Consider the following 26,645-nt stretch of genomic DNA (forward strand, 5'->3'; position numbering starts at 1 on the left):
GTGACAAATCAGTTAAAGTGAGCATAGTGTCTCTCAGGGATGAATCACTGGCACTGATGCCAGGGAGTGACGAGTATAAAATGTTTCAAATAGGATAGGTACTCAGATCCACTCTAATAGCCATGAAATGAGTGTGTTTCTTAGGCCACATCTTTATTAGATGTGTTGTAATGGTTATAACTTCCTGAATGAAGAGAACAAATGCTTGGTTTTCTGTTTATGTTGTAATCTGATAGAACCAGTAGGCACTGCTAAATTGCAGTTGTTTAATTTTTCACTCTTTTCTTTGAAATGTCAGACTCTTCTGCCAGGTAGCTCACACCCTTCTTGCTGAAGACCTCCTTCTCCTCTGCTTACACGTTTTCCCCTAAAGTTGCTAGTGATTCCAGGTCAAACTCTTCAGAAAGAATAAAGTCATCCACAGCAAACAGGTTGTTCTGTGTAGGAGCATATAAATATGTGAGTCTGTATGACTGAACACACAGCAAAATGAGTGCGTGAATCTAGCACAGGGTTGAGAATTATTATGATAATATAACAGTGAATTCCCTTGTTAAAGCTTTTAACTGTTGATTGGTATTATAATTAGTGAAAAAATCATTGTTTCTTGGAATTACTTGTCCCCCAGGCAGGACAAGTAGCTATTTCCTGGCACATAACAACTTTAGAGAAGACACTGAGAACGAAAAAAGTTCTCTTTCCTTTCATAAGATGTCCTTTTATGGAACTATATTAGCTGTTTGGTAGGAATGATGATGTTGATAGCTGTTTTTAATGGTGATTTAAATGATGTTTTGACAAGTTCAGCACTTTTTTGTGTTTTAACCCTTAGCGTATTTTTGTCACTAATATAAGATGGACATGTTTTATGTCTTTGGTGTTTATGCTTACAGATAGTTTTAAATTTTCTGCCTGAGATACAATTTTAATTCCTTTTAATCTTTAAACAAGCCTTTCATTTCTGTTTCTTTTTCTCAGTTTGAAAATCATTACATTTAAAATTAGTACATGGCTTTTCTTACGTGTTTTTGAACATGATGCATTTTCCCCATTGTGAGCAGTTAAAGTTGTCATGAGTATCTCAGACAACTTCAGTGTCTTTTCGTAAAGTCTTGAGAATGCCAGTAAATAGGGGGAAATTGCTGCTATATAACCTGGCATCCATCAAGAGACACAAAGGACATGAAAATAGGTTCTCCTCTTGCACAAACTAAGGGATAGAGTGGACAAAGATAGTTAACAGAATGTTTGTAGTGTGCTAATGTAGACCTTATGATGGATATACAGGGTATGCCTATGTGCACAGAGTGACCATTTTTATGGTACAACCTAATGAAAGGAAATAAATACAATAAATAACTGATTAAGAGTATGACCTGCAAATTCTTCCTGGAGTTGGTGTTTATTTTTCTGCTGGGAGTGTGTGTATCTTAGAGCAGATACAACTTTCCTATAACAGAATAAATAGTATGGATTAGAAAATGATCACACTGAAGTTGCTGGGGTTTTTATTTGTGCATAGCTGCTTTGGGGTACTAGAAGATGGGTTAAGATTTTGGAGAGCTAGGAGAGGAGGTAAGGTATGTGGCTATGGAAATGGAGTTTGTGGACAAGGGAAAGTGTGTTACAGTGGTTGGGGTGAGAAGATGGAGCTAAGTAAGCAGGAGTATCATCTCTGACACACCTTGTAGCAGTCCACTCAAAACCTGTTATTTACTTTTTGGCTTTGAACTGTGTTTAGCAGGAGCTACCTTGTTTGTTCCAAAATCAGGTATTTGGTTTGTTGCTCCAAGGAAAAAAGATGCAATTTTTTTGCTTTTAAACATGAGGATGATATCTAAGTCTTTACTTGCCAAGTTTTAAGAGTGTAATGATGGGTATTTCTTAGTTTGAATTTGATTCACTGTTCCTTGTTGTGGAAAGACACCTGATACCTGTTGCATGTTACCATGAGCCCTTTGTGTGAATGCCAGCTTTGTTACTTCATGTGTGTGTGTTTACTTACTGCTGGTCAGTGTAGAGCTTGGATAAATTAGTGATGAGAACTTCTTTCTTTCCTGTTTTGAAAATACACAGCATTAGTGCAAGGTTTTGCATTTCTCATGGCTTTTCATGCAAATTGAAGCTGTAGTGAGGTGAAAGTAATACTCATTTGAGCGCTGGTATGGAGGACAAGCCAAATTGTTGTCATATATTTTGCAAGTTGTGCTGTGTTTAAAAATTATTGCTTACATTGACTGAAGCTTTACCTGTAGGAAGAAGAGGAATCTAATTCCAAGAACCAGAGAAATTACTGGCTTCATGACTGTGTGTTGTCCTTGTCACCAACAAATGACCTGATGGTAATAGCTAATGAACAGAAAGCAGTCTTTTTAGTGCGTAAGTATACATGCTACAAAGTATTTATGCTAGTAACCAGGGCAAGATTTGTTTCCCCCGTCCCCATCTGCTTATCCCCATGTCACAACTTCAAGAATTTTGGAGTGTTTTATAGTACACTTTATGCATTTTCTAGGTGGTGCTTGGCAAGTAAGTTGTTTTCTCAGCTGTATTTTGACCAAGAAAACCTTTTAATCATATATAATTTGTATGTATTATAACTACCCAGTTGTCTTGAGATGCTCTGAGATACAGACATTAATTGTGCTCAATAAGGAAAACAAAACTTTTGTATTAATTTCAAGGAATTAGGAATAAAAATTAAGGAATACTTGTCCTTTCCCTTGAAAAAAAATGACCTGAGCCAGTGTCACTTGGCTCAGAGAGTATTGAGGTGAATTGGTTTTGAGATTTCCACCTTTGATAGAATATTCTTCTCCATCTTGAAGAATGGGTGGCTTTATATTTAAAGCAGGGCTCTGAGAACTTTTGAAGGTACCCTTAGTAATCCATGCACACTGATCAGCCAGCTGCTGTTTATGTATGTGCTCTTGTCTGGGGTGCTGGTGGTATTAACAGCTAGAGTTGGTGGCACATAACTGTGATGGAGGGAATCCTCCTGATACAGGGAATACTATAACATCTTAATGCAAAAGTCTGACTGTTGAAGCTTAGAGTTGCATAATTGGGCATAATTCATGAAGCTCTTACTGGGTTAAACATAAGCAAGTGACTTAACTCACTTGCTGGAGAGCTACTGTGGAGTGGCAGCTGTACCACACAGTGGCAGAAGTGTCCATGTGTCTCAGGTTTCAGGTGTCAGACAAATGGCACACAACACTAACTTGGTTTTGGTCATCCATTGGCACCTGGGAGATGATTCAACAACCAAATGTCAGCTGTAATAGCATCCTGTGAATAACAAAGCATAGTATTTTCTAGTCTTGAATGATGATGCAGTGATTAAAGAATGTCAGTTTAATGTGTGAGTCTTATGTCCTTCTTGGCAATTAAAATTTTCTATTTGTTTAAGCTCATGTTCAGTAATAGTAATGTTCCCAGAAGTTTAACCCTGTTTAGTGCTTCTTTCCTAAGGATCGCTGTTTTATGGATTGAACCTTTTAATATTTGATGGAGATATTACTGTATGAATATTTTTGAACAAAACTAGGCATTTTAGAATTTTAGTAGTGTGTTGTTCCACATAAATTTCTAAGAAAACATATGTTATTTTTATGATCTTCAGGGTTTGAATTGGTACTTGGTCTAAGTGCTAAAGGATACATAAGAGAAAGTTTAGCAATAGAACTAATTTGTGAGATGCAAAACGTTATGATCTTATAGATGGTGTCTTTATTCTTAATGGCAGCTAAATGGAAGCACAGTGACAAGGGAAAAGAGGAAATGCAATATGCTGTTGGCTGGAGTGGCTTTCTGAATGTTGAAGAAGGGTAGGTGTTGCAGCTGTGATGAAAATGTTATTTTTATGTTTCATATATGCTGTTTCCTTCTCTTTTTTGTTTTCTTTCATCCGAGTGCATTCATGGTCTTATGCATTTTAGTTTTGAAAACAAATGGAGTAACATGGGTGGTCAGAAACACTGTCTGCAGAGGTCACTCTTGTGCATTGTGTGGTGTCTCAGGACAAATTCTTACAAATTAGAAGAAGTGTTCTGTGCAAATCAGTGTATTTGCATATAATTTAGACCTTTAAAGAGATTGGAGATTCTGTGCTGTTTGTAAGTTCTTGTTCTAGAAGGGAAAAAAAGTAAGTACTCCCTTTGGAAAATCTTCTTTTATTTTAGAGATTAAATTTTGCTGGGGATGTTGCAAATGGAAATGTATAAAGTTGTTTTAGAAGCATTTCATTTCAAAACCTCAAGCAAATATAAAGTCATCTTTTTGATCAAGAAATGGTTTTGGACTCTAAGTCATTTAGGGGCTTTGAAAATTTGCTTTGGTCTTACATTTGGTATTTGCACAATATTATTGCTCAGTCTGTCTTCAAATAACCAGACAGATGCTTTTCTGGATCTCCCATATGGAAGAAGTTTTTACACTTAGTTATTAAGTTTGCAGCCTTGGGTTGCTGTCTGTCTCTGAACAGGCTCCCTATGGCCTTCAACCTTCTGTTGTGCTGCACGAGGTATTGACTTAATCAGCTTCTCTCCAATCTGTAAAAGTCATAATCCTTTTATAAAACTGCTGCTTCCACACATTTTAACTGTTTTATATGCATTTCTAAGTTGTTGGTTCCTCCCCATACTACCATTGAAAATACCCTGACGTCTTTGTTAAAGAAAAGAAAAAGTAATTCTGTTTGAGGGTTGTTCCTTACTACCGTTACAGCCCCAAGAGACACTATTGCATGGAACAGGTAGCTCTCTTTAGATAGGCACAGTTATATTCACTGCATCTCGATTCATTATTATTTATTATTTCTGTAGAAGTGTAAATATGGCAATTACTATCAGTTTTGTCAAAAGACTTGGATGGTTTTGATTGTTTTGTGGGTTTGTAGGTGTTTTTTTCTTTCCCCAAAGTTGCCTTCAACTAAGAACATTCTGTTGGTGGCTAAGCTTCGCTATTGGAAGATGAGGTTTCACTGAGATGTTTAATGTTGCTTTTTGCAACTCATCTCAAACTTGCATTTAGAAGGCTTTTTTCCCTGTAATTTTCTGCTTATTTAATCACTCCTTGGGGAATGGAGGTGACCTGAAATGTAAATAATAAACAGTACTGTGGCCGTTAATGCTATAAGTGCTGTTTGGGATGTCATCTTGAATTTATGTGCTGTTTCATAAAACCTTTGTACTGCTTCTGTTTCCCCAGACAGTGTAAAACTTTCTGTCATGGTAACAGTTAAATACCTTTTGATTTGAGATATTGAGGCCTGCTCATCTGCTTGCCTTCTGCATGCTTTGCCTGACATGTAGTGAGCATGCTTGGTTGTTGCATTACCTGGGGAGACCATGTTAGCCCTTTCAAATGCTCTCAAATTATAAGGCAGTGAAATGCAATGGATGTAAAATCTACCTTACTGCATACTGTATTTCAAAAAATTATTTTGAGAAGTATGGTTCAGTTGACTTCTTCTAAAAGAAGTGTTTGTTCTTGGTATATCATTATAGATCAGAAAAAATTATTTACCTTTAGGTACAGGAGATTTAACACGAATCCACTGAAGAGTTCTGGCAGAATAGTCAGTCTGTGAATGATGAAATACAGCATTAGCAAGGTGTAATAAGCACTCATGATCTATTTGGGCACCCTGGAACTTGTAATTGAAAATGTATTTAATGTGAAGGGACTTTTTGGTTTCTTACTGTGAATTTGTTCCATGTTGGTCTGCATTAATGTATTATTAAAACATAAAAAATGCTGATTTAGATCTCTTGTGCAGAGCAAAATTTCACAACTGGAGGAAAAAAATTAATTTTATGTTTCTGTTTCTAGTGAATGCGTGAGTAGTGTGTTGTGTATTCCACTGGCAAGCCAGAAGAGGTAAGGATTGATATTCCTATGTGTGTGCATCACGAGTCTCTTAACATTGCACTTTTACATGTCTATAGCTTAGAACAGGATTTAGTTTTAACTTCTTGTATATCTTTGTGAAACAGGAGTTCCACAGGCCGTCCTGACTGGACCTGCATTGTGGTTGGCTTCACCTCTGGCTGTGTTCGTTTTTACACTGAGGTATGTTTCTTGGGCACATCAGGCCCACAAATGAGCTATTGTCATCAACATCCATTCTGTAAAGCTTTTGTTTCTGCAGTTAGTGCTTTTTGCCTTCCCTAGGGAAAGGGACAGAAATGTTCATGCTTATTCTTTCTCTTCTAGAATGGAGTGCTGCTTCTTGCACAGCTTTTGAATGAAGATCCTGTCCTACAGCTAAAGTGCAGAACCTATGAAATTCCCAGGCATCCTGGTGTCACAGAACAGGTTTTGTCAGATTATTTCAAAAGCGAAGTGGCAGTATTATGGGGTATGGAAGGGAGTCTTCTCTGTGAATCCTCTGTGTCCTTTACCAGTTTTTGATGGGATGGACAGTTCCTTAGAACAAGAGACTCTGGATTTCTTGTTCTGGAAGTATTCATGCCTGTATAGTTGGAGGATTCAGAATGTCTGTTTAGTTTTTTGAATATTAGCTCTGTAGGTTTTGTATTTTTCTCTGTGATAACCTGGCAAAGGAATGCTTCATTCATTTCCTGTTTATTCATTTATGTGCATAAAATGCTGTAATGCATTGATGAAAGGAGATAATGCAACTAGACAGGTGCCAATCTTATTCATAAGAATTTATGAATGGAAGATAGGTGAAAATTAAAACAGTATTTACAGTGCTTGGACCTGCATGTCATAATAAGCGTTTTCTGCAGAGTTCAGGCTCTTTGGGAAAGAAGGCACCTTGCTTGCTCTTGGCCGAGTTGGCATGCTTTATGTGGAGAGCTAATGAAGTTTTAGAAATTTCCAAGTTTGCTTTGTACAAAGGCTCCTGTGATTCGGCATGACATTTTTGGGATCAGTTTTGAAATGCAGAAACATTAAGGAATTTGAGTCTTGAATTTGTATCGCCAGATTAGCATTTATGTGCTCAAGTGATAATTTAGGCACTAGTCCAGTTTTAGAATTTGGCTCACAGAACCTTGATGTTTGCATTCTAGATGAACCTGTTTTTCTGTGGCCTTCACAAACTACTGTAACTTGTGTATTTTCTTCCTAATCCATAACACATATTAAGCAAACAAAGAAGTTATTGAAAGAAGATAAAAATATAAAATTGTGTCTAAATCATTTATTGGACAATTTAATGTTGAATTTATGTAGTTTTGCCTTAGTCTGTTGCCTGTGACTTGTTAGCTATTAACTCTCTGGATGTAATCCTCATCTTGGCATAGCTGATACTATAAAAAGCGAGAAAATAAGTTGTTACAACAGTAACAGTTACTTCTTTTTGTCTCCTTTCTCTCATCTTTTCCACAGAATGAGGAACTAAGTATCTTGTACCCAGCAGCAATTGTGACAATTGATGGTTTCAGCCTCTTTCAGTCCCTTCGTGCATGTCGCAATCAGGTAGCGAGAGGTACGTTTAAGGGAAAATGTTTATTTCTGACTCTGTTAAAAGTACTTTAAATTTTATGAAATTTACTTATGTTAACTTATGTTAAATATCAAATCAAGGTGGAATTTAGATTGTCTTTTCTTGCCCATCAATATATTGACATCTACTGCAGACAGGGAAGTTTCTTCCTTTGCAGAAAATGTCCTCATAGTTGTCCAGGTGGTACTGACTGTCTTGTACATGTTCACCATAATGCTGTACACTGGTTTTGGCTGGGATAGAGGTAATTTTCTTTCTAGTAGCTGGTATGGGTCTATGTTTTGGATTTGTGATGAAGGCAGCATTGCTAGCTCACCAGTGTTTTAGCTATTGTGGAACGGCACTTACACAGCTTCAGGGCTCTTTTGTTTCTCACACTGCCCTACCAGTGAGCAGTCTGCAGGCTCACCAGAAATTGGGAGGGGACACAGCTGGGACAGCTGCCCCAGCTGCCCTAAGGGAGAGCCCATACCATATGATGATGTGCCCAGTGATAAAAGCTGGGAGGAGAGAAGGAGAAACATTGAGTTATGGCATTTGACTTCCAAAGTAACTGTTATACTTCATGAAGCTCTGCTTTCTTGGAAGTGACTAAATACCTGCCTGCTGATAGAAGTAGTGAATGGATTCATTATTTTGCTTTGCTTGCATGCAAAGCTTTTGCTTTACCTATTAAACTGTCTATCTCAACCCACAAGTGTTCCCACTTTTACTCTTCTAACTCTTCCCCATCCCACTGGGAGGAAGTGAGTGAGTGGCTCTGTGATGCTTAGCTGCCCCTGGTGTTAATACACACCACACTGCTAAGGTGCTTCTTAGCATGTCATGGTACTGGTTTCACTGTCAGTGAAATACTCTTCCCAGTAAGGACATCATGGGAAGTGAAAATGCTGTGATTATGTTGGTAATGATCATTGCTCTTTGTGTTAATGTCTGAGAGGTTTTGATATCTGGTTTGATTGTGCAGTCTTTGATCTTGTTCCTTTAGCACAGTGCCTGTTCATACTCTAATTTGCGAACAGTTTCCTGGAGTGAGAGGAGAACCACGTGACAGTACCGTGTGGTAGATGGCACAAGTATGGTGCTGTTACAATTCTGCAGGATAAATCATTAAAAAAAGACTGTTGCTGAGTTTTTCTCCTGAATTTCCTGATGGTTGTTCTAATTGAACTTCAAATTTGTGAGATTCTTGTTTCTGTTACAGCAAGTCACATCAGCAGGCGGTCACGAGGCTGGGTGTGGGTGGGAAACATAATGGATCTGCCAGCATGACAGCATTAGGAGCTGTAGGTATGGCAGCACCCTTAAACTGAGGCCTGAATCTTATGTAAAAGGGCTGAGTGGTAAAGAACTGAGAAATGTGGCTGTGGTGAAACAGCTCTTCTCTGAATCATGGGGGGATGTCCAGTAGAAATGGATTGCTCACTCTTTCTTTCAGTTCAGGACAAAGTGGCATGAAGTGAAGTTAGGTGATAGTAAATTCCAAATTAAAGCTATGCATGTTTATGTAGCACAAGGTGAAATTGTGGAATTCTTTGCTTGAGGTTGATGTGGATGCTAAGGGCTTGCTTGGGCTCCGAGGGAAACTGACAAATCAGTGAGGAGAGCTGTGGAAGTTTACTGAGTGCTTAAAGCTTACTTCTGTGTGCCTTCGGAAGCTGGTTTAGAGGAAGCATCAAATATATGTCCTTATTCTAATATTCTTGCCTAGACATCTGGTTTTAGCCCTGCTCAGATCCTGGTCTGCCATGCTAAAAGCTCTCCGGGTCTATCTAATAATGTATATTGTTATCTTCTTAATGGAAAGGTAGTCTGAAAATACGAGATAAGGCAAACTTCTTGAAAATCATAACCTGAAAACCTGATATTCTGTGAATCATGCAACAAATACAAAAGGAAACAGACACTGTAATGAGAAATACCCATTTGCTTTCACAGCCAGGACACACTCTGCCATTTCAGTGAGAGATCACAATTTGCAGAGAAGCATTTAGAGCTTGTTGCAGTATCTGTAGCTAGAGTGCTCTAGCTTCTTTCATTCCTGATCATCTATGTCATAGTAGATATTTTGAAAGTTTCAGTCATGGGTATAGTTTTACTACTGTTCTTACCTCACACTGTTACATATGTAGTGAATGTGCTGACTTTGCAAGTACTTGGGTGGAGGAGTTTCCACTTAAACATGACCAGACCACAGAAATAAATTGTAGTAGCTTTAAAAAAGTGTACAGATTATTATACCATAAATAGCTAGTGAGACAAAGCTCTGTGCAAGGACAAAATTGATTGAATATCCTGTGCAGTTCTCTTCAGTGAAATTTTTAAAACGTTCTAATTTCATGCAGGTAAATATTTCAAAAGGCTGTTTTAGCTCACCAGGTGTTTCAATGTATGTTAACTTTAAACTAGGTTATTTTGTGACTTCAGATTGTATCAGGTTGTGTTTTTTTCCAATCTGTTATGCTATTCCTTTGACTCAGTAGAATTTTTTTTGTGTTTTGTCAGCTGCAGCATCTGGCAATGAGAATGTTCAGCCTCCACCATTAGCTTATAAGAAATGGGGTTTGCAAGATGTGGATACAATTGTTGACCATGCTAGTATTGGTAAGCATTTCTGTTCAATTTGAAGTATTTAGATAAATGAAATAAATGTTTTTTTGCTGTTAAATTTGGACCGAAAGCACTTAGTGGTAGTGGTTGGATAAACATAGTGGGAGAAGGCTGTCACAGTGAATGATCTCATTAACCATCATCAAAAGTGTATTTTACTTTCTTTTCTAGTCTGATTGCACCTTCCCTCTCCACTCGAGGGGAGAAAGGATGTTACAGCTGTAACTGTCTTGTCCTTTGTTGTTTGGTAAGAAACAGCCAAGAGAGACTAGGTCAGATGCAGTTATTCCCATTTCTGTCAGGTGAAAGAACTGTCTGGCGGGCAGATTAAGTCTGGTATTGGTCTTTCCAGAGTCTAGCACGTAAAGAAAATAAAATTGAGATTGCTCCTTTCCATAAGAGACAAATTGACTTTTAGGCTCTCAAACACTTTCAGCCCTCAGGAATTTACAGAAGCTAAGGTTCTTGTTAGAGGCAGATCTGAGAAACAGAAGCTTCTTCCACCCTTTCTACAAAAGCAGATGCTTTTCTTGGTCAGAAGGAGACTGCCAAGGCAGGTGAAGTGCATTTGACACATGCATTTTTGCTGCTGATGTCTGCTGAATTTTTCTTCTTCTAAACAAACCAGCTGTGCATTAGGTTATTTCTGCTGTGTTCTTTGGAATTTCTGTGGTTAAACCTGTTCTTCCTCCCTTGCCCCTGAATGTTGGCTGACCAGTCAAGAAGGCAGGAATATATTTAGGCTTCTAGAGCAATTGCATGCCTTTGTTGTGAAAGTGTAAGACATTCACTTTAATGTCTTTGTTAGGCATCATGACACTGTGTCCTTTTGATCAAATGAAGACCGCCTCCAATATAGGAGGATATAATGCAGCCATAAAAAACAGCCCACCTGCTATGTCTCAGTATGTTACTGTGGGAGCCAATCCTTTCACTGGTTTCTTTTTTGCCCTGGAGGTATGTACTACAAAGATGACTTGCTGAAACTTTGAAAAATGAATACTTCTTTTTTTCTGTATGAGTATTTCTAAAGTATTCTTATGTTTGTTTTATGCTGACATTTCCCCTTCTTGATGTTCCGAAACTGGAATATTTTGGTGTGGATGAGATAGTAATGTCTGACACGGGTTGCTGCTAATGAGAAATTTTATTTTCTATCTTAAAATGAATGTGTTAGTCAAGTAATTTTAAGTTTTAAAAATTTGTTAATTTATTACTAATTAAGTACCTTAAGGTTTTTTAAAAAAATGTGATTGATATTGTGTAAACATGCATCTTGGGGATTTTTGGAGTTCTTTGGCCTTTGGTCGTCTATGCACGTGACCTGAATGTACTGTGGTAATTTCATGTAGTGGAACTACTACTTGTAGAAGAAAACTGCGACTTAAGCTTAATGATACCTGTAGCACACTTATATGATCTTCTGTTGCATTGAGAAGGATGGCATTGTAGCTGTGTGTCTTGTAGTCAAGACTGTACGTGTGTGCTGTCCTTGTCAGGATCAAAAGTTGATTTAAAATGCTGGAATTGGAATTTTGATTTTTGTACTTGCTTTTCCAATATATTTATGAAGAAACTGCTTACATTAATATTTGCAAGGTTACCAAAGCCATACACCAGCTAACTCTCCGTGATAAATCATACACAGGGTTACTTTAACTTTTGTTGCAGACAAACACAGTGAGCTACCAGTGGCTTGCAGGAGGATTTTGAAATGGTAAAGAGATGTCAGAATGGCTTTTCTGAGGGCAGTGAATTAAAATTTAGCAGAGTCTTAAAGCTCTGCTTTCTGAGCTGAAAGTCCATAGGAGGCCTGAAAAACTATTCTGCAGTTGAGTTCAGTGTAAGGACTATTTATTGGCTTTCTAAAAGCTTTGCTCCTTCATTTCAGGCTGGCTCACAGCTGACTGTTTCTTGACTTGCTAAACATTTTATTCCTTTCTTTCAGGGTAGCTCACAGCCACTGTTGTCTCATGTTGCCTTAGCAGTTGCAAGTAAACTGACTTCAGCATTATTTAATGCTGCTAGGTAATAAAATAAGAAATTACTTCTTTTCCTTTTTTAGTAGCTACAATAGTAGTTTGAGTATATTTAGGACCATTAGAGTAATTCTCCTGATGTGCTTTTCTGTTGTAAGTGGCTGGCTTGGTTGGAAGAGTAAGCATGAAGAAGAACCTGTCCAAAAACAGAAACCAAAAGTGGAACCTGCAACCCCATTGGCAGTGAGGTAAGTTATTTTTTTTTAACTGTCAGTTGCTTTAGGTCTCTTGTGTTTGAGTATTTGAATTATTTTGAAAGGCACATAATTGGTGAGCATGTTTATTTTTCTTGACTTTAAGCAGTGTGATAGTTTTCAGGTCATTTGTTTTAAACTCAGTGTCATTTCAGTTTATCATTCTGGACAAATAATGACTCATATCATTCACTTCCACTGTGTGGGTTCATTGTTACTGTACAAGAACAATGTGCACAGTTTAATGACAGTATAAGTACACAAATGTCACTCCTGAAGCTTATAACTGAAGTGCTTCAAGGAAGTCACATGTGATGCTGCTTATGATGGTTTAAAGTCCACCAGAAAAACTAGGAAGTATCCTATTTCCCTGTTGATTGTGGAGAACAACAGGTTATAGCCTAATGTTGTCAAGAAAGCTGATGAAAGACTAAATTAATTCCTGATGGTTTTTCTTTTAAAAAAAAGTATTCTAAAGCCTCTTCTGCAATGAGAGGCTCTGAGATCTTTGCCTGACCATGCATGACAAGGCAATCACTTATGCTAGTTTCTGGCCTTTGATTTTTCAGGGCTTAGACAGACCTATGATATATCCTGGTAGACAGCACAAGAATTTTTTTTTGTTATTTCATCTTAATTTTACTGATGCCTTATGCTACCTTAAAGAAAGCAATCCTGTTCCTTATAAGGGAATCCATTAACTACATCTGAAGAAAAAGAGGTATCTAGTGGTTTTGCTTGATTATTATTATTCTTTTAGGTTTGGACTTCCAGATTCCCGTCGCCATGGTGAAAGAATATGTCTCTCTCCATGTAACACTTTAGCAGCAGTAACAGATGAGTTTGGAAGGGTTATTTTACTGGATGTTACAAGGGGACTTGCAGTTCGCATGTGGAAAGGTATGGTAGTGAATATTAGTGTAGCATGTAATGTTCTTCAAAAACAGTCTGGCTTCATATGTTCAGACTTAGAATTTCAAGAATTTTAGTGCATTGTGTCATTGCAAACCAAATTCAGGTGTAATAATAATGTCCACAAGGGTATTGTTGTGAGTACCTGAAATGCTTATATGGCCTATAGTTAAAATTTGGCCAGTTTGGTTTGTATTTTATACAGTTTTCTTAACATTTTTCCTTCACAAACTGTATCCCATCAGAAAGCTTTCAACCTAACAATGGTTTTGGAAGAGCTTTAGCTCTGTTCTTCAAGATTCATTCTCTTGATGAGCTCTTGTATCTTCTTTAATACTGCTGAGAAAATAATTTGAAAAATCAGTGAGAAGATACATGTTTGATTCTCATTTCATCATGGTGACTGTGCAGGAAGTCCTCAGTCTCTTTGAAATTGAGGGCTTTTTTGTAAAAGAAATGCAGATGTTAAGCTCTCAAATTGTAATCAAAGCTAATATTACTACACTTCTTATTTTCTCTATAGAATTACAGTTTTGCAGCTTTTTATGAGATGGAAAATTAAGTTTTAAGAACAGGTAGAAAATTTCAAGCTCTTCTCTCTTTCTTCCACATTACCAGTTCAGAAGACTAGTGGTCATGAATACAGTAGCTATTTCAATGGCATACTAACAGTGTAGCAGCTGGAGTAATCATGTTTCCCCGGTGCATTTTTCTCTCATTTTGAAGCTTATTATTTATAATATACGCTTTCTGATGTGCTCAGACTTTTTTTTCTTCATTACTGGGAGCTTCATGCTTTCTAGGTAGTACTGTTAGAGTCCCAAGCTTTATTTGATAGTTGGATACACATTTACAGTTTGCTGGCTTTTCCCTGGTGAGGTTGTTGAGATGTGAAATAGCTTCTTTTTTTTTCATTTTTAAGCAACACTGTCTGTGGTATTAAAAGGTTTGGATCATACCTTTTCTCATGAATTGAGCTCTGAGTGCTTTTCAACCTTCTCAGGGTAACATATCTTGTTATAAACTTGGTTTATACATTAATGTTTCACTTGTGGCTTGGAGTCTTCAGTTCTGCTTGCTAAACCATTACATAGTTCAGTGATGTCATTAGAGCATCTCTGCCTTCTTTGTGTAGGAAGATTTTATGAGGGAAAGTATTTGTGTTGCCCAGAGAAAGAGAGAAGATGAGTATTTTCATTTGGCTACTAAAAAATGCATTTTAATGATGAAAATATACGTATAAAATACTCTATTTATACCCTACTGTTTAAAATACCCTATTTATGCAAATTTCCCTCCTTAAATATTTTGTTGTTTTTTCAATGCAAAGAAATCTGGACACTGTCTACAGATCTTTCTTCTCTGTGAAGCTTTTGCAGTGGTGTAATGTCCAGAATTGAGACCTGATGAGTATTGAGGGGTTTTTGTGTCTTTTGCCAGAGGAACGTATTCCTCAGTAAAGCCTTGCAGGGGGCTTCATTTGACCACTCTCTGGTGGCCCCTGTTCAGAGTAAACGGACCACAGTTCTTGTCAGGAGTTTGTCTACTGGCCAGAGTTGCAGAATTTGAAACATCTAAGATTACAGCCTGCTGGTGATATTGGTGGGTGGTGATGTGTACTAATCCTGTGGTAATTACTGTACATTAAATGAACTTTTGTTGTCTCTTACAAAGGATACCGTGATGCAGAAGTTGGTTGGATCCAAACTGTAGAGGACCTTCAGGAGAGGGAAACTGAGAAGATGGATTCTTCTCCTTTTGGAAATGCACAGGGTCCAAGCAGAGTAGCTCAGTTCCTTGTGATCTATGCTCCGAGGAGAGGCATTCTGGAAGTGTGGAGCACACAGCAAGGGCCTCGGGTTGGAGCCTTTAATGTGGGGAAACATTGCAGGTAAGAAACAGGTAACAGGTAGATGTGTTGCTGTGCTGCAGCAATATGTCGGTATGCAAGTGGTACTGGCAGGCACTTTTTGCATTGCCCATAATGTTTCTACTGAATGCAGCTTGTTGTCATTTTATATAAACTAGGGACTTGGTCATATTTCATCCCTCTACAGTCTTTGCTGATAAACACATTTAGCAGTTGTTTAAGTTTTTAAAACTTGTTGCCTTTTTATTCAGGATGTGGAAGGAGAAGGTTACTACTAATTTTGTCCTGTACAGAAAAGGCTGGTTTTTGTTGGTTTCAGATTGTTGTATCCTGGATATAAAATAATGGGTCTAAACAATGTGACCAGTCAGGGATGGCAGCCCCAGACTTACCAGATATGCCTTGTTGATCCAGTCTCTGGAAGTGTAAAAACTGTCCATGTACCTTTCCACTTAGCACTGAGGTAAGGACTTTTTATGCTCTTTGTAACTAGAATAATTAATTTCTTTATTGTTTTTTGAAACAGTTTTTTATTTAGAGAGAGCAGTTCTGATGTTCCTTCTCAAGCTCAAACTACTCTGTGATAGTCTCATTGGTTTGTATGCATGATCTTGGTTTTCATTAACGTGATGTTACCTTACAGTAGCATGAATAAATTTTTTAAAAAATCAGAATTATTCCCTTTAGTTCTCTTCACTCATGCAATTAAAATTCTTTTCTTTCAGTGATAAAAAGAGTGAGCGAGCAAAGGATATGCATCTAGTAAAGAAATTAAATGCTTTACTCAAAGCCAGAACCTCAGATCCAGGTAGGTTCTCTTGTATAATTTATTAAGATTGTATGTTACCAAATGGTTCTTGTATTCTCTGTCCTCTAAGTGTACAAGCACTGTATGATTGTGGTGCATTCTGACAGCTGTATGTGCTATGAGTTATGATCTTTAAGTACCTTGGGTTTTGGTTTTGGTTTTTAGTAAGCTACCAGATAAATTTATCTCATACCAGGATCTGGTATAAGCCTTGTGTGCCATTTGAATCTTGTGCCATGAATAAACAACACTTTGAGTGCTTGCATAAAGCCTGATCTATTTGCAATCAATTATGCTTTCTGATGTAGTTCAGCATTTGACTCTAGATATCCTTCTTCCTGTAAGCAATATATATTTCTCACAAAAGACAGATTTGGAGTAAGAGATGTCACTGAGCTGTTAGTTCATTTCATTTTCCCCAAGCTTGTTTTGGCAACTTTTGCAAAAGTGTATGAGCCCGTGTGGTGCAGGTTGACTTGATTTTCAGAATGCATTAGAGAAAAACGAATTGAAGTTGTGATTGTCTTTGCAGATTTGATTGAAGCGGAAGCAAAGGAATTAATACTTGATATCAAGTACCCTGCTACAAAAAAACAGGTGAACATTTAGAAGCCAGTATACTTTAATATTAGGAAAAAAAATCTGCATTATCAGATGAGACTGCTAAATCTTTTTAAACCATTCAAAATATGTTGGAGTTTTTTTTTTGCCTAGAGTTACTTGGTGCAAATATTTGAGCTGTTCTGGGTTTCTGGGTTTTTTTCCTGGGTTGTTTTTTTTTGCAACATATTGACTAGAATGAATCTTGACTTGTGACTTACCCAAGTCGTCTTTCATGATAAAACTCAAAATAATAAAAAGAGAGCAGACCTTTTAGTAGGAACAAATTGTGCCACAAGCATATGTGAAGGTGAAATACAGATGAAATATCATGGTCAAAGTTGTGCTATTGTTTGCTTAACTTACATGTTTTTAGAGTAGAATTAAGTAAATGTTTAATTCTGTTGGATGTCTTCTTAACAGGCTTTGGAAAGTATATTGACAAGTGAACGTGTGCCACTTTCATCTCTCACAAACATCACTCAGACATTAGTGGATAATTTGAAAAAACAGGGTAGGTGGATATTTGTTTTCCAAGTATGGAGAGGCATTTGCACTTTGTCTGTAGTGCTGTAAGACTATTATAGAATTGTTCTGTTCCACAGGGAGACCAGATTTGGTCTACTTAGTTTTGCTGCTGGATATTGCAGGATGTTGCTTTTACATATCTCTTTTTTTAATGCAGATTGTAAATAGCTTACCAGGAAGCATGCTTTGCTATGCTTGCTGTGTGCCTAATAACTTGTGATTATATTTTTAATAGAACAAATCAGCAACAACTGAGCTGGGTACTTGTGTCCAATAAAAGCTTCCTTCAGAAAGAAGCTTTCATAGGCTTTTGCCTGTAGATGTTTTACTTTTTTCCCTCTCCAAGGAAGGCAGTAAGGATTTGGTACTTTGGATCTGTGAATTTTAATGTACTGGAAGCATAAACCCCTTATTACTGAGGATCTGAGCTGTGACCAGATGCATAGTATAATTTCTTGGTAAACTTCGCTGAAGTTTACTAAGAAATTTCATGTTTTGCTAGAGGTTTCATAGCCTATGTCAGGAAAGGCATTACCAACTCAACATCTTGTTGCTGAAACTCTGCAAGATTCTTTGACGTTACACATTTTGATCTTTCTGAATAGGGAGAACATTCTTTGTATTTGAGGTGACACCATTTTGGAGACCCAACTGGGTATTGAGGATTAGAGTGGAGAAGAACATGCTTGCCGCTTCCTTTGCATGTGCTGGAACTTCTCAGCAATAGAGAATGTGACAACACATTTTTGTACTTTCAAATCCTCAAAAATAAATATTTCCTTCATTTGTATCGGGTGGTTTTTAAACTATTTTCTTGAAGTAGGTAGAGCATACTGAGAGCTTAACACATGTAGTTCCTTACCTAATTTTGGTTTGGCATTCTAAATTACTAGCATATTCCATTTCTGTTGGAACTCAAAAAAAAAAAAACCCCGAAGAAAAATGGAAACATGCCCTTTTACACTGGAGAGAGATTGAGGTCTGTTTGTTGGTATATTTTTCATTGTTAGGCTCTTGTTGCCATATATAACATTATTTCCTCACAGCCACAATAAAGAACAAACCTGGCTGGTGTTCTAGCCTTCTAATTTCTGAAAAGTAGTGGCATGTCCTTCTACTTCTGTCTTGTAGATAAAAGATAATCTGGAGCAGATCCTAGGCTCTGTGAAAGCTGTGGTTGTGAAGATAAGGGCAAGTGACTGTGTGACAGGCTCTGTGTGCTTCTCTCTCATTTGCAGGATTTTAATAGCAATGTGTCAAACGTTTTTAAGGGTTGGTACGATGAAAATCATGTTCAGAAACTGTTTCAAGTGAATATTCAGATATCTTTTGTACAGAAAGGGCCTTTTAGGATCTCTCCAAAATGCTTTCTTTTAGAAAAAATAAACTAGAATAGAGGAGGTTTTTGACATTGTGTTGGTGTTTGTTTCCTATATTCTGTTTGCTTTAATTGTTACTGGAATTTGAATGTCAACAGATACATGAAGTTTCTGAGACTAAGATCATAAAAATACAAAAAGGCAGTGTCTTGCTGAGATTGTTTATTTTATCTGTAGATGCCAAACTTTTTTTTGATGCAAGAAATGTGCTTAAAATGTTGGAAGAATGAATAAAAGATTGTAGTTTGTTACTCTTGAAATAGAAACTGTATTTCAGTTCTTGGCAATCTCTGGTTTTGTCTTAAACCAGAAAAGATAGTAGATCTGTCTCTGTTCAGTTCCATATTGTCAACCTCCTTCAGTTTAAAAATGAGCCTGATACCTTTCTGTAATGCTTCTTGTAAAAATAAGTGTTGTTTTATACCATTGTGAATTGAAAATAATAATAATTGCAAGCAGCAGTGCATCAGAAAATTATACTGACGCAGAAATCCTCCAGCTTTGCTAAATATGTTTCACTGTTCCAGGCTATGTATATTCTAGTTCAAATGCAGTCTTATTTCTCCTCAGAGCTTGAGTGTGTGGATGAAGGACTACTACAGTTCTGCACAAACAAGTTAAAGCTGTTACAACTTTATGAACTAGTTAGTAAACTGAATTCCCAAAGCATACAGAAAGACACTTCACCTTCAGATAATGTGAGTAAATTCACAATTCAGTTGTCTTATAGAATTGAGTGATGATTTAAGCATAAAAATACATTTTCAAGGCCTTAGATCAAATAAGTAGGTAAGTGAGTTAGCCATTTTTGTGGCCTGGAACTTTTAATGAAGTAATTGTTTATAATACTTCCCTCCATCCTCATACAAATGCCTAGGAATTTGTCTACCTAATATTCTTTAGAAGTCATGTAAAGTTGGGATAGAAATGAAAGTAGAATGAGGATCTCCTGTTTTCAGTCCTTTATTAAAAGTATTTAGCACATTCTTAACTTTTTGGGTTATTTTGGGTTCAGTGGAAGTTAAAAATGTTGATATTTACTTTATAGCAGCATAATTTGGCTTGCTTTTGATATCATTTGTAAAGCTGCTTATACATTTACAAAAGCCATACTGGTATTAGATAGACTTTCTTGCTTGATGGGTGATTGTTATACTATGAACCGAATCTAAAAATGGGAAATGTATCTGTTCAAGTCCTTAAAAAGGAAGCTAGACAAGGTCTTCATTTGAGCTACATGAATAACTGTTTTGGAGATTATTCAATCATTTTGACGCATTTAAAAGACATTTTTAATGTTCAAAATGAAATATTTTGACTCTTCTGGCTTTTTTTTGTTATTACTGTGTTTTGAAAAACATCTGTTTGCAGCAGTCTTGTAATATGGAATTTTTTTGGTTTTTAAGGACTTGGCTAAACTGCTTCGGCTTGAAGAAAAAGATTTTCATAGGCTTGAAACTTTACTGGAGAACTACAAGAAAGAAAATCCTCAAAATACTGTTCAGTGTGCTGATGAGAAGGACGATGTATTATCTGTGAAAACATTCTTAGAATATTTGGAATATGAAAAGGATGTGATTAATGTGAAAAATATGGAAGATGGAGAATATGTCGCTTTAGGTAAGAGCAGTTGAACTGTTTGTCAAATTGCACAGACTGATTGTAACTTAAGATGGCATCAATATTTTAGCCTTAATTTGGTGGCCTTAACAACCTGTCTTGCCTTGAAATAGCATGTGACAGTGCTAGTTCTAGACTCTTTCCTTTAGCCATAGGACAAGCCTTTCTGCCTAGATATATATTAATGCAAGTTAACTACCTCTGTGGATATAATTACCCTAAAGCCATGTTAGCACTGTTCTTTCCTTTATTAATGCTGCTAAATTGGACAGTGCTAACTAGGTGTTTCACAGAGCAGCTGTATCCTGCTCTTTGTCTCGTGGTCATAGCACCCTGAGAGTTCAGTTAATGACAGGACTGACTTCAGCTTCAAGGATGGGGGAGTTGACCAGAGGCAGCACAGGACCATTAGGTGAGGGAACAAGGACCCCTAATGTGTGGAGTTGAGGAGATTTTGGACAGGGTTGATCCTAAATAATACAGATGGGGAGAGTGTCTCGTGTGTCTGTTGGGGTGTGGGATGTAGTCTGTAGTCTGCTCTACTTTGCAGCTCTGTTCTAGGCTGCCCTTGATGGACTCTTAGGAAATAACTAATGGAAGCAGCTAAAGTTAAATCTGTCTCAAAGGCAGTGTCTTTCCAGTTTATTTTTTTTCTGGGAAAACCATAGTCCAAACACATAGTTCTGTGCACAGGTGTTAATATGATGTTCACTTTGTAGCTGCCTCCTTCTTTTGGCTTTAATTGTCAGACTTTGAGAGGAATTGGGATTGAAAAATTAGGCAGAAGAGTTTGGCTTTCATCTGTGTGAAGATGAAAGGCTGTTTCTAAGTAATCTTAGAAGTTGCATTTTCTCTACTGTAAGACTATATTTGGTTTTAAGAACTGGGGTACATGTAGGCTTCTCCCCACATTCTTCAGCAGAGATCACCAGTGACTTTTTAAGATGTTCAGCTGTAAACAAATGTGACTGAAATACGAATGTCAAGCTGTGCAGTTTAGATAGCTTCTCAAAGATCTTGTTTTTCCAATTATATTCTGCCTCAGAAGGGCGCTTACATTTTTTTGTAGTGTGCACTAGTTTTCTATATAAGATACAACATGCTGCCACACATTTATGGGTTACTCCATGGATAAACTTGTCTGACACTTTAGGCTATTCTTTGAATTGAACTAAGTGTATAATCTAATGTTGTGGCCTAACCTGGCAGGCAGCAGAACATCACACAGCTATTCACTCACTACCCACCCACAGTGAGATAAGGGAGAGAACTGGACAAAAAAAAAGTACGATTTGTGAGTTGACATAAGACAGTTTAATAGGACAGAAAAGGAAGGGGATATACTTAGGAGGATAATAGCAATAATAATGATGACAAGAATAATGATAGAAGAATTAGATTATACAAAACAGGTGATGCACAGTACAATATCTTACCACCTGGCTGTGTCTTCTCCCGGCTGCTTGTGCTCCCCAGCCTACTTGCTGGTGCAGTGGTGTGAGAAGCTGAAAAATCCTTGAGTTAGTGTAAATAATGCTTATCCCACTGATGACTGAGTTGTTTCCGTCAACATTATTCTCATCCTCAATACAAAACAGAGCACCGTACCAGGTGCTATGAAGTAAAGCAACTGTCCCAGCTGAAACCAGGAGAATATCCACCCCTTATCGTATACCATTTACTTCATGTCCAGGTCCCATGCTTCCCAGTACATCCTGGCTAATCACCACCACCTTTCCTGCGTTTTGATAGGTGCATGCAGAGATCATTCCCTTAATCTATGGGCCATCTCTCTAAAATGTCCCTTGAGTTCATTTAGTGCATGACTGTGGGCTCTGTCTGTCATAGTAGCCCTTTAAGACAGGAGGGATGGTGTGTGGTGTTGAAATGTTGCATGCTGAAACCGGTTCTTGTCCCATCAACACTGTGCTTATCAAGTTAATCATCACTGCACTTTGCCCAGATTCATCAAAATTAATTCTTTGTTGATCTGGGTAATTTATTGTAATACCATTGATATGGCATATAGCAGCCATAGTAGTGATGCCATACAATATTATATAGCAATTAACATTGTACAGTTCAAGTCATTGGCTCTTCTCACCCAGAATCAAATCCCTTTGAGGTACACATTGGACTTCCCCAGCCTTCCACATTATCTGCCAAGAGCATCCAGGTCCTTCAGCAAAAGTAATCCCACGAATGGCTTTACTTTTGTCTGAGGCAGGAAATAACCCAGACTCTGTGCCCCAGCTTATATTTTATGAACACTGCAGGGTCTTCATCCCTCCTATTGTACATCACATTTTGATTGGGCAGGTCCCTAGTGCTCACTAACTAAGTGGCCTTTGCTAAATGTGTATCCCAATGTTTGAATGCCCCAGCACCCACTGCATTCTGGGTAGCCTTTAACAGTCCATTGCATCATTCAGTCTTTCCAGAGGCAGTACATTATAGGGAATGTGATATACCCACTCAATGCCATGTTCTTTGGCCTAGATGTCTATGACGTTGTTTTGAAAATGAGTCCTGTCATGTGTCTGAATTCTTTCTGGGGTGCCATGTCACCGTAAGACTTGTTTTTCAAGGCCCAGGATAGTGTTCCGGTCCGTGACATGGGGCACAGGATGTTTCCAGCCATCTGGTGGTTGCTTCCACTGTTGTAAGCACATAGTGCTTGCCTTGGCAGGTTTGGGGTAGTGTGATAGAGTCAATCTGTCAGGCCTCCTTGTACTTACGTTTCAGCCAGAGGCTTTAACTGCTTGGCTTGCTTGATTGCAGCATATGTTCCACGTTCATAGATAACCTGTGCAATAGTGTCCACAGTCAAGTGTCCACCCTTCATCACAAGCCCATCTATCTATATGTTTTGTCTCTTCCTTGATGGCCTGACGTTTCATGGGCCCATTGGGCTATAGATAAATTGACTGTTATGTTGTCAGTCCAGATCCACCTGAGCCACTTCAATCCTTGCAGCCTGGCGTATCTGATGGCTGTTTTGACATTCCTCATTGGCCCAGCTCTTGGGTCTATGAGCAACTATGTGACATACCTTTACAACCAGTTTCTCTACCTGAGCAGCAGTATCTTGCCATAATTCAGGAGCCCAACTAGGTTTCCTTTTGTGCTGCCAGTTGCTCTGCTTCCGTTGCTGGAACCACACAGGGTATTTGCCACCATCCATGAGTCAGTATAGAGATAAGTACTGGCCATTTTGCTTGTTCAGCAATCTCTGAAGCCAGCGGAATGGCTTTCACCTCTGCAAACTACTTGTTTCACCTCATCCTTCAGCAGTTTCTGTGTCTTGACATGTAGGGCTCCATGCAGCAGTTTTCCTTCTAGATTTCCTGTGTAGATCCCTTAAGTTTACTTTGGTTTATGGCAAAACCATCTTTTAGAAGGATTTGGACTATTTGCTTCCTTTTCTCAAAACTTCTGCTATATTGCCCCCACACAATGATGTCGTGAATGCATTGCAGGGCTTCCAGACCTTAACTCTGTTCCAGTGCAGTCTGGGTCAGTCCATTTGCCTGGGTGACATATAACATATTTCTTGAAGGATACATTTCCTTCACACCTCACAGGAGGCCCTGGCTAGTTTTTCCCCCCTAGTTTATGTACTTAAAGTGATGTTTTATGGTATGGAATATCCCTGTGGCCAGTTTGGCCTGCTGTTCTGGCTGTGTCTCCTTACAGCTGCTTGTGCTACCCAGCCCACTTGCTAGTCAGGTAGTGTGAGAAGCTGCAGAGTCCTTGACTTAGTGTAAATAATGCTTAATAACAGCTAACCATTAATGTTAGCAACATTAATCCTAAATCCAACACAGCTCTATATCAGCTACCAGGAAGAAAATCAGCTCCATCCCAGCTGAAACCAGGGCATTCAAGCAGTACAATAACCTTTGTTTTGTTATAAATCCATTTTCCATGTGACTCCTGTAGTGGTAGGAACACCTATGTCCTTTGTAACAAACCTTCTTCACTAAGGGTAAACCATGAGGCAATTTTGGATGTAACTTAGCCCTTTGTATTGCACTCAGTGGGACCTGATCATTAGATTATCTTTCATGTATGTGTAAGGGTAGAGGCTGTGGCTTTAGATGTCATTCATAATGTCAACTGATTTTTGCTTCAGGCAGCTTTTTCTTCTGGAAATGTTTGTGTGGACAGAGTTCTACAGAGGAAATGTGTCATGCATTGGAATCAGCAGGTTTTAGCCCACAAACCTTGTTGGTAAGACATTTATTACTTTAAAACTTTGATACAGTGTTTTGAAAGCAAAACATCGAAAGAAAGAATTCTGAATGTTGACCTTTAGGTTAGTGCTGTATTCATGCTGTGTTCAAATGCCCCCACATTCAGTTCTTTGGTTGCTCATATTTGCATTTACCAGTTAAGAGATGTCAAAGAAAAAATAGAAAAAAATATTCTAGTAGAAAATGTGGGTATCCTAGTGGGAATGTCTAGAGTATGTATTTAGAACTACAAGTGTTAAAAAATTTTGCTGAAAAGTTCTACAAAGAAGCAAAAATCATGAGAGTAGTTAAGTTCAGGGGCTGATACATTTGTTAAAATTCCTTTTTACAAGCAAACAAGGACGTTTAAAAGAAAAGTAAATTTTTCAGAATCATTAATAGTGTTCAGACAATCATCTCTATCTTTCATCTACATGTAATTGTAGTTCCGTGCTGCTTTTCCATTCACTACACCTACTATGGAAATACATTTCAGTATTACTTGCCCATATTAATATTTTCAGCAGTAAGATTAATAACTGCTAATGTTTGTCTAGTTGAGCCTTCAAAAGAGGGTGTTTTCTAGGATATCTTTCTAAATTAAAGCTGCAGATTGTATTGTTTCATTTCAGAATCTGTCATAGGGTGCCTTATGCAGCATATTTTTAACTTTCTATGTTAATATAATGGTTCATGGTTATAATGTTTCTCCTCTGTGACAAAATTGGTTTGAGAAAGTGTTTGCATTAGGTATATTATGATATTTAAACTTTCATTCTATTGCTTTAATTCCACATTCTCTTTTTTTGCAGTCCCTCCTTCTCAATTTATGGCTTTCCAAGGAAAAAGATATTCTAGACAAACGAGATTCTGTCCGTTGCCTTCATACTATGCTGTCACTTCTGAGCAAAATGAAAGGTGAAATGGCCATTTGGGATACTGAAGTGCAACTGTTATTAATTATTATTAGAAGTTCTACTGGCTACTCTCGCTAGTCTGTATTATCACTTAGGGTTTTTCTCCCCTCACAAGTTATGTAACACAACTAAATGCTGCATGTTCATGGGCTAACTATAGGAAATATAGTTAGATAAATATAGTAAAAATCTGAAGAGTGCCACAGTTAAAGGCCTGTTTCATGCCCTGAATTTTCACTCTACATTAAGTTGACACAACTTCTATCTGGCACCAGAAGGTAGCTGTCCAGCTCACTTTCCTCATGTTTTTTTGGATGTGTAGTCCTGTCTCCCTCTTGCTGACTGGCTCTCAGATGTCCTTGAGACACTATTATTCTAGCAGCATTTATATATTAAACATCTCTCTAACTTGAGGAGTACTTTATAAAGTCAATTTGCCATTATTTGGGGTAGGTTGTGTGTATGTTGTATATACGAAAAAATACGGATTCTCCTACCTCACACAGTGTCAGGTTCCCTGATGCCTAGTTCACCATTATCAGCTTGAAACTAGAAGCATGAATAAGCTGCTGCTGCTGTCTGAACAAATTAATACTGCTAAACATGAGGTAGACTGAAGAGAGACAGCTTGAGTGCATTGAATATGTGTGACATCTTGAAGTCACAAGAGATGCTGTCTGCATTGTGAAATGTCACTTTGTAATGTTCCTTACACCTATTAAGCATGCAACAGATTTAATACCCAGTGATTTAGATCTATTGTCTGTTTCCTACAAATGAAATCTGGAGAATGAGTAGTTCATATCATATTTTAAATTTGAGTTGCACTCTAGACATTGTGTGCTATGTATCTAGAAAATGATAATGTAGAGTAATTGGAAATTTCTGCTAATACAAGCTGTATTAATAAGTGCTGGGTTGAGGGTTGGTTGCTGCTTAGCTGGTGCGACACCCAATGTCCCAAGCTGAGTTTCCTGTTCTCCCTTTCCCTTCAGTGGCTATAGATGAGTCCTGGGACACTCAGTCGGTTTCCCCCTGGTGGCAGCAGATGCGCACGGCCTGTGTTCAGTCCGAAAACAACGCCGCTGCCTTGCTGTCTGCTCACGTTGGACACTCTGTAACTGCGCAGATAATCGACAGTGTGACAGAGAAAAAGGTAACTCACCCTTCTGTTTTATTGACTTTATCGGTTTCATGCAACTTGTTGTCCTGGTGATGGGAGAACATCCAAACGTGGGCACAACTGTGCCATCCTGCACGCCACACGCACACCCAACGCACACGCCACACGGACGGAGACGCAACACGCCACACGCAACGCACACCACACGCAACGCGCACACGCAGATACTCACGCCACACGCACACGCAACGCACACACCGCACGCACATGCACATCCACACAATACACGATCCACACATACAAACATCCGCATCCACACACACGCAACAC

The 26,645-nt window shown here is 38.1% G+C and overlaps 1 protein-coding gene across 1 annotated transcript in view; it reads left to right on the forward strand.

Annotated features, from left to right (window-relative positions):
- The window catches only part of RAB3GAP2 (RAB3 GTPase activating protein subunit 2 (non-catalytic)), a gene marked incomplete at both ends in the record, with an annotated part of 27,224 nt that extends 876 nt beyond the window's left edge, over positions 1–26,348 (forward strand). Inside the window, 21 exons of the mRNA XM_009075779.1 lie at positions 2,256–2,379; positions 3,749–3,830; positions 5,836–5,883; positions 6,000–6,075; positions 6,220–6,321; positions 7,363–7,462; positions 9,986–10,084; positions 10,899–11,047; positions 12,039–12,118; positions 12,228–12,317; positions 13,084–13,223; positions 14,910–15,126; positions 15,425–15,568; positions 15,831–15,913; positions 16,446–16,510; positions 16,937–17,027; positions 18,991–19,118; positions 19,827–20,040; positions 24,176–24,273; positions 25,088–25,193; positions 26,188–26,348. Coding sequence (XP_009074027.1) covers positions 2,256–2,379; positions 3,749–3,830; positions 5,836–5,883; positions 6,000–6,075; positions 6,220–6,321; positions 7,363–7,462; positions 9,986–10,084; positions 10,899–11,047; positions 12,039–12,118; positions 12,228–12,317; positions 13,084–13,223; positions 14,910–15,126; positions 15,425–15,568; positions 15,831–15,913; positions 16,446–16,510; positions 16,937–17,027; positions 18,991–19,118; positions 19,827–20,040; positions 24,176–24,273; positions 25,088–25,193; positions 26,188–26,348 — 2,397 coding nt within the window. The remainder of the gene's footprint in view (positions 1–2,255; positions 2,380–3,748; positions 3,831–5,835; positions 5,884–5,999; positions 6,076–6,219; positions 6,322–7,362; positions 7,463–9,985; positions 10,085–10,898; positions 11,048–12,038; positions 12,119–12,227; positions 12,318–13,083; positions 13,224–14,909; positions 15,127–15,424; positions 15,569–15,830; positions 15,914–16,445; positions 16,511–16,936; positions 17,028–18,990; positions 19,119–19,826; positions 20,041–24,175; positions 24,274–25,087; positions 25,194–26,187) is intronic.
- Positions 26,349–26,645: the final 297 nt, after the last annotated feature.

The sequence above is a fragment of the Acanthisitta chloris genome, unplaced genomic scaffold (assembly GCF_000695815.1).
Source record: "Acanthisitta chloris isolate BGI_N310 unplaced genomic scaffold, ASM69581v1 scaffold15935, whole genome shotgun sequence".
Taxonomy (NCBI): Eukaryota; Metazoa; Chordata; class Aves; order Passeriformes; family Acanthisittidae; genus Acanthisitta; species Acanthisitta chloris.